General features: G+C 19.8%; 3 protein-coding genes across 3 annotated transcripts; all 3 read left to right on the top strand.

Annotated features, from left to right (window-relative positions):
• Positions 1 to 395: 395 nt before the first annotated feature.
• Positions 396 to 1958, top strand: DDB_G0290967 (hypothetical protein; the record flags this gene model as incomplete). The annotated part of the gene is made up of 1 exon (XM_630322.1): positions 396 to 1958. One exon carries the CDS (start codon positions 396 to 398, stop codon positions 1956 to 1958), a length of 1563 nt encoding a protein of 520 aa, XP_635414.1.
• A 639-nt stretch (positions 1959 to 2597) lies between these two features.
• Positions 2598 to 2978, top strand: DDB_G0291041 (hypothetical protein; the record flags this gene model as incomplete). Its single annotated transcript, XM_630321.1, has 2 exons — positions 2598 to 2733; positions 2809 to 2978. 2 exons carry the CDS (start codon positions 2598 to 2600, stop codon positions 2976 to 2978), a joined length of 306 nt encoding a protein of 101 aa, XP_635413.1.
• Positions 2979 to 4160: 1182 nt separating this feature from the next.
• DDB_G0290965 (RING zinc finger-containing protein) lies at positions 4161 to 5973 on the top strand (the record flags this gene model as incomplete). Its single annotated transcript, XM_630320.1, has 2 exons — positions 4161 to 5718; positions 5804 to 5973. 2 exons carry the CDS (start codon positions 4161 to 4163, stop codon positions 5971 to 5973), a joined length of 1728 nt encoding a protein of 575 aa, XP_635412.1.
• Positions 5974 to 7500: the final 1527 nt, after the last annotated feature.

Below are 7500 nucleotides of genomic sequence, written 5' to 3'. Positions count from 1 at the left end.
TTAATTTTTTTTTTTTTTTCAAAACACATTGAACCTTAAACGCCATTCATTTTATAATATTAAAAACTAATAAAAAAAAGATATTATCAACATCATGAATTAATTAGCCAATCAGCGAACAATTTTTTTTTTTTTCAGAAAAGAAGGGTAGATATTTTTAAATTTTTCTTTTCGTTTTTTTTTTTTATTATAATAACGGTTTATCTTTGCTGTCGAAGATATTTTAAAAAAAAAAAAAAAAAAAATGAATCCCCCAAAGTCTCTTTTATTTTATTTTTTTTTATTTTTTACATAAAAAAAAAAAAAAAAAAAAATTTTTTTTATAATTTTATTAATAAAAAATAATAATAATAAATAAATAATTAAATAATTTAATTAAATATAAAAAAAAAAAAATGTCATATCCATTCCCAGGAGTTGAAGCAGGTGTCGGAGATAAGATTGCAATTGAAGCATTTAAATATGGTCTTAAATTAGCAATTAAATCAGCAATTACTCGTATATTAGTAGATGTACTTTCAAGTAGCGCAATATCATCAATAATGAGAAATGGTAGAATCGATATTAATAATCAAAATGCAATTGAATTAAAATCGAAATTAGGTGATAGAGCATTTAGAAAAATTGAAGCAGATTTATTCGATATTGAAAATAAATCTAGAGAAATTTTAATAAATTTATTAAAAAGAAGAATTGATGAAAAGTCAAATGAAATGTACAATAATGAATATTTTAAAAAATTAAAAAAGTTTGCTGATGATATTCATAAAAAACCATCTGACCCAGAACAACCACAAGATCCTGAAAAAGTTTGTAAATACTTGAAAAAGTTTGAACAAGCTATTGATGCATCATCATTAGTAATTGAATTTGTTGCTTTTATTTTAAATAAATATATTTATGAAGAGGAAGAAGAAGGAAAAGAAATTACTGATACTAAAATTCTAACAACTAAATTAATTAGTTCATTATTAATACCAATGGAAGAATGGGAAAAACTTATTAGTAGTCCTCATACTTCAAAAGAAGTTTTTCAAGCAATGGAGACTATAATGGGATCAGATCCAAAATATTCAACATTAACAACAACAACAATAATTGATGAAAATGATAGTTCATTAATGGGTGTTAAACCAAAAGCTAAAGCAGGTGATTATGAACCATCAACTGATGTATTGAGGTTAGTGAGTGTTGGAGGTAAAAAATTGGTAAATTTAGTCGGAACTTCAAGTGATAAAAGAGAATCAAGTTGGGTTAAATTTTGGGAATCTGTTACAAATAATTGTGATAGTGGTAGAACTTGTAGAATTCAAACAGAGTCACCAGTACATGAAAATATTCATAATCCAGTGACTCCGATCGTTGGTGGTCATATTAGAAAGTTTGGTGATTCAGTTAGAGATACATTCTTAATTTTACCAATTTGTAATAGTCATAATGTTCAAAGAAGATTCGATGAGGATCAAACTGGGTCTCCTTATTTAGTTGGTTCATTAAAAGCTGTAGCTGCAGAGATTGCTTCTGTGAAATTAAGCAAAAGAAAATATCACTCATTAGGATTCCATGAATTTAATTCAACATTGGAAGAATCGTTAAATCAACTTGGTTTAAATGATTTTATTAAACAGTCAATTCAAAAAGACTATTTCGATACTATTAATCCATTAATTAAAGATTCAATTGAAGAAGCAATTAAATGGATGGAAAAAGAGTATGCTCCAACTTTTGATGATATAATTCCAATCATTGGTGATATTAAAACAATTTATCAAGTTTCAACAATGCAAAATGCAACCTACAGTAAATTTCATGATATTTTAAATGACAAATTTAGTAAAATTAATCCAAATGTTAAAATGGAACAAACTATTGAAAAATTAATCTCTGATAATTCAAATAATTTTGATTTAGCTTTATCATTATTTTATAAAAAATATTATACAGAAGAATTTTATTAATTAATAAAAAAAAAAAAAAAAAAAAAAAAAAAAAAAAAAAAAAAAAAAAGTATTATAGATTACTTAACAATAATTAATAAAAAAAAAGGATAAATAAAATTAAAATATGAAATTGGTAATAAAAAATAATTAAAAAGTAAATTTGTAAAAGGGAAACTAGTTTTTATTATTTCCAAACAAAAAAAAAAAAAAATTAAAAAAAAAAACAAAAAAAAAATCAAATATATAAATATGGATCTCCAGATATACCACTGTTTTTTTTTAATTATTTATTTTTTTAAATTCTTTTTAATTAAAAAAAATTAATTGTATTATTTAAATTAAAAGTTTGTTTTTTTAATAATAAAATTCAAAAACAAAATGATGAACTTTCATCATTAATTACTGAAATGAATGATACTTGTTTAAGAAAAAATAACATTACAAGTCCATTAGAATTTTAAATTCACTACAATATAAAAACAAATGGACTATTTCAGAATATTCAAAAATTTTACAAAAATTTCCAAAGGGTAGTGAATTAAAATCTCCCTCGTTCCAAATTAATACAAATAATTTTTTAAAACCCCAAAACAAAACTCAGTCAAATGAATTTATAATTACTATTTCCCCAAATGGTTCAGAGGCCCAACGGACATAATGTCAATATTTTTGTATGGTAAAAGAATTGAAGGAACAAATGTTGGATTCATTTGTAAATTAGTTAATGTTTTGGATAAAACAAAATCAATAAAAAAATTTAAACTCCAAAGTAGAATATTGAAATTCCAAAAAGGTAATTTAATTAATTTAAATTCAAAAATAATTTCTTAAATTAACTAATAGTTTTTTTTTTTAAAATCAATAATAGAGTCACAAAATATAGGTAATATTGAATGGGATTGGAATTGGGGATGTATAGACTTTATTGAATCAAAATTAATTACCAAAGGGAATGGTTGTCTTAGTAAAGATGATAAACTTACAATTAAATTTAAGGTTAAATTAATTAATAATGTTATTAACCCATTTGAATCGTAACCCATATCAATCTCACCATATTGTTATAATAAATAAAATAAAATGTTCACTTTTGAATTATTACTGTAATATTTAAAAACTAAAGTTGTTGTTTAAAAAGCTAACATTAATTATCTATAACATTTATTCATTTTTTTTTTTATAATTATTTTCGTTTTATCTTACTTAATGACTGATAAAAATGGTGTTTCTTTTTTCGTGTTCAATACCCAAAAAATAATATATTATGATTATTTGTTTTGAAAAACTCAATTTAATGCAAAAAAAAAAAAAAAAAAAAAAAAAAAAAATGGTAATTAAAATCACAATATCCCTTCTATAATTTCCAGTATAATTCCATTTAAAAATCTTACAAGTTAAAAATATTAAATTTTATTAAAAAAGTTTATTTCTTCAGAACAAAAAAAAAAAAAAAACAAAATAAAATAATTTTAAAATTAATTATCTCATTTTTTTTTTTTTATTGTATTTTTGTTTTACCACTCCAATATAACATATCATTTATTTTTTTAATTTTTTATTTTTTTGTTTTTTTTTTTAGGGAATGAATAAATAACTTTTTTTTTTTTGGGTTTATTCTATTTTTAAAATCCCAAAATAGATTTTTTTTAAATAAAAAAAATAATAATTCAAGTATTGAAAAAATATTTATAACACACTTAAAATTTTAAGCAATCCCTAAAAATAGCTTTTTTAGTTTTTTAAACTTTTTTGTGTTAAAAATTGAACAACACAGAAAAAAAAATATTTTTTACACCCACAATTTCTCTTAAGAGAAATAATAACTGGAAATATTGAAAAAATATTTTTAACACATACAATTAAGTAATCCCTAAAAATAGCTTTTTTTTGGTTTTTTGTGTTAAAAATTGAACAACCCACACAAAATTCATTTTTTACACAACCACATCTTTTTTTTTTTTATTTTTTTTTTTAATTATTATTATTTATTATTATTATTATTTTTGATTATTATTATTTTTATTATTTTTATTACTTATTAATATTTTATTTTAATATTTTTTTATTGAAAATTTCTAATATTTTTGTTTGTTTTTTTTAAAATTTTTTTTTTTTTTTTTGGAATTGTTACTATTATTTTAATTACCAATTAATTTTTTTATTAATTTTTAAATTTTTTTTTAATTAATTGGTTATTTTTTCAATTTTTTATAACAAAGAATGTCAATAAATTCAAAATTTACAATAAATGATGTTTTATTAAATATAGAATCATTACAAAAGAAAAATAAATATTCATGTCCAATTTGTTTTGAATTTATTTATAAAAAATCAATTTTTCAATGTAAATCCGGTCATTTTGCATGTAAAGAATGTTGGGAGAAATCATTAAAAATTAAAAAAGAATGTATGATTTGTAGATCAAAAGTAAATTCAATCAATGATTTATCAAGATGTTTAGTAATTGAACAAGGTTTTGGTAAAAAAGAATGTTATTGTATTTATTCATTCAATAATGATCATTTTATTGATTATGCAAATCTAGATGAAAATATAACATTGGTTAAAGATAAAGAGAATGGTTGTAAAGAAATAATAAATATAGATCAATTAGATAGACATATACAAAATTGTAAATTTAAATTTGTTGAATGTTCACATAATGGATGTGATGTTGTTTTAAGATTAAATTCATTGAAAGAACATGAAAATCAATGTGGTTACAAATTAGTTAAATGTAAATATTGTGCTTGTGATGATACCATTCAAAAGGAATTAGAGAACCATAATAATGAATGTCCAAAATTTCCAATTGGCTGTCCACAAAGTTGTTCAATTATGGTTGAAAGAGATCAAACTCAATCACATATAAATAATGATTGTAATAATTCAACAATACAATGTAAATATTATGAATATGGTTGTAAAGTTGAAATGAAGAGATCAGAGTTACAAAATCATTTAAATAATGTAAATCATCAATATTTCATGGGTATATTAATTGATAAACTATCTTCAAAATTAATTCAATCACATAATATCCAAGATGAACTTGTTAAAAAGATTGAACAATCAGAGAAGAACCAAGAAATCCTTAATAAAGAATATGATCAATCAAAGGTTATCTGTGAGAATCGATCAAAGATTATTTGTGATAAACATGTTAAAAAGATTGAACAATTAGAGAAAACTCAAGAAAACCTTAATAAACAATTTGAATTATCAAGAATTATTGGTGAGAATAGATCAAAGATTATTTGTGATAAACTAGTTAAAACGATTGAAAAATCAGAGAAAAACCAAGAAAATCTTTATAAAGAATATGAACGGTCAAAGATTATTTGTGATAAACTTGTTAAAAAGATTGAACAATTAGAGAAAACTCAAGAAAACCTTAATAAACAATTTGAACTATCAAGAATTATTTGTGATAAACTTCAAAAACAAAATGACCAACTTTTATCATTAAATGCACTTAAATACAAAAACGAATGGATCATTTCAGACTATTCAAAAATTGTTAAAAAAAATCCAAAGGGTAGTTTATTAAATTCTCCATCTTTCCAAGTTAATCAAAATAATTTTTTAAAATCCCAATCACTGTGCAATATTCTGCAAAATATATTTCATCTTTCTTTTTATCAAAATGGTTTATCAAGAATAAACAAAATTGCAATATTTTTGATGGGTAAAAGTATTGAAGGAACAAATGTTGAGTTCATTTGTAAATTGGTTAATGTTTTGGATGAAACAAATTCAATAAAATTTAAAACGCAAAGTAATATCACTAATTTAAATTAAAGAATTATTTTAAAAAAAATAACTAATATTTTTTTTTTTTTTAAAAAAAAAATCGAAAATAGAGTTAAAAGACATAGATGATTTGGAATGGGATTGGAGTTGGGGAAGATCATATATTATAGATTCAAATTTAATTACCCAAGAGAATGGTTGGCTAACTAAAGATGATAAATTAACAATTGAATTTAAGGTAAAAATATTTAATAATGTTAATAAACCACTTGAATCATAATCAATCTCATTATAATATTTAAAAAAAATAAAATAATATGTTTACAATTAAAAAAAAATTATAAATTGAGTTTACCTTTCAAAATTTTTTTAACACTTTTTTTTTAACATTTTTTTTTTTTTTTTTTTTTTTTTTTTTTTTTTTTTTACCTATAATTTTGGTTCCCAATTAATTTTAATTTTACTTTTTTAAATTAATTTTATATTATTTTTATTATTATTATTTTTTTAAATTAAAGAATCTCCACCGGAGAAAAAAAAACTAAGAAATTTAACTATTTTGTGAAAAATTAAACTACCGCAAAAACTCATATTTTAAGAAACGATATTATAATTTAATAAAATTTATAACAAACTAATATCAATTTCCAATTAATAATTAATCAAATTTTATTATTAAATTATTATAAAATAATAAAAAAGAATCTAATAGATATAATAAAAATATATTTTAATATAAATTAAAAATTGATAAAATCTAATATTATTTAATTAAAATTGAATATTAATTTGTCATTAAATTATAAAAAATTTATTGATTTACCATATTGTGAGAAATTATACTTTTGTAATTTCTCATTTTTTAAAACATAAACCTATAATTAAATAATATACAACAATTAATAGGAAATAATACTATTGTAATTTCTCATTTTTTAAAACTATAGTTTAATATATGATATTATATATTATTAAAAACTATAATAAAATGATAAAAATTAATGGGTGTACAATAAATATTTAAATAAAAAATATTAAAATATAAGAATTTTTATTTTTTTTAAATAATTTATTCCTTATTTATTATAAAAATTAATCATTAGTATTATTTTTTTAATATTAAAATTATAAATAAATGATTATTAAATTATTATTATTCACTAAATATTTTTTGATAAAATTTATTAGAAATTAATAAATAATTTTAAAATATGTTAAAAAAAAAGAAATTTTGTTTATTTTTAATAGATTATTATTAGAGTTAATAAATGAAAATCGATTTGCAACAGATGAAGCCACATTGGAATTAATTGGTCTTACAGGATACAATGGGTATTCGCCATGCATTCAGACGAGGCTACATTGGATTTCTCTGGTCTTGAAAATCAATTGATTATTATGGAACGTCTATTAATTTTTTTAAAAAAAGAAATAATTAATATTAAAGCTATTTTGATTTAATTATTATTTGATATTATACTTTTACATAATGGCAATATTAATCTGTCTGAATTTTTACTAACTAAATTTATTGGACATTGTTGTTGTAGGGAATTTTTTTTGAAATTTCGCTTTCTAAACGGCAGTGAATTTTTACACTAAAATACACTGTTTATACATAGTGTAAAAATTCACTAAATTTTTTTTTTTTTTATAATTAAATTAAAAAACAATTTATTTAATCAGAACAATAAAAAACCAATTTTATTCAGTTATTTGCTTGTTATTTATTTTTTTATAACAAAAAAATTTAGTTTGCGCCAATTTTTTTTTTTTTTTTTTTTTTTTTTTTTTTTTTTTTTTTTTT

Source organism: Dictyostelium discoideum, assembly GCF_000004695.1.
Source record: "Dictyostelium discoideum AX4 chromosome 5 chromosome, whole genome shotgun sequence".
Lineage (NCBI taxonomy): Eukaryota > Evosea > Eumycetozoa > Dictyosteliales > Dictyosteliaceae > Dictyostelium > Dictyostelium discoideum.
The sequence above is the reverse complement of the archived record's forward strand: the minus strand, read 5'-3'. Positions and strand labels throughout refer to the sequence as shown.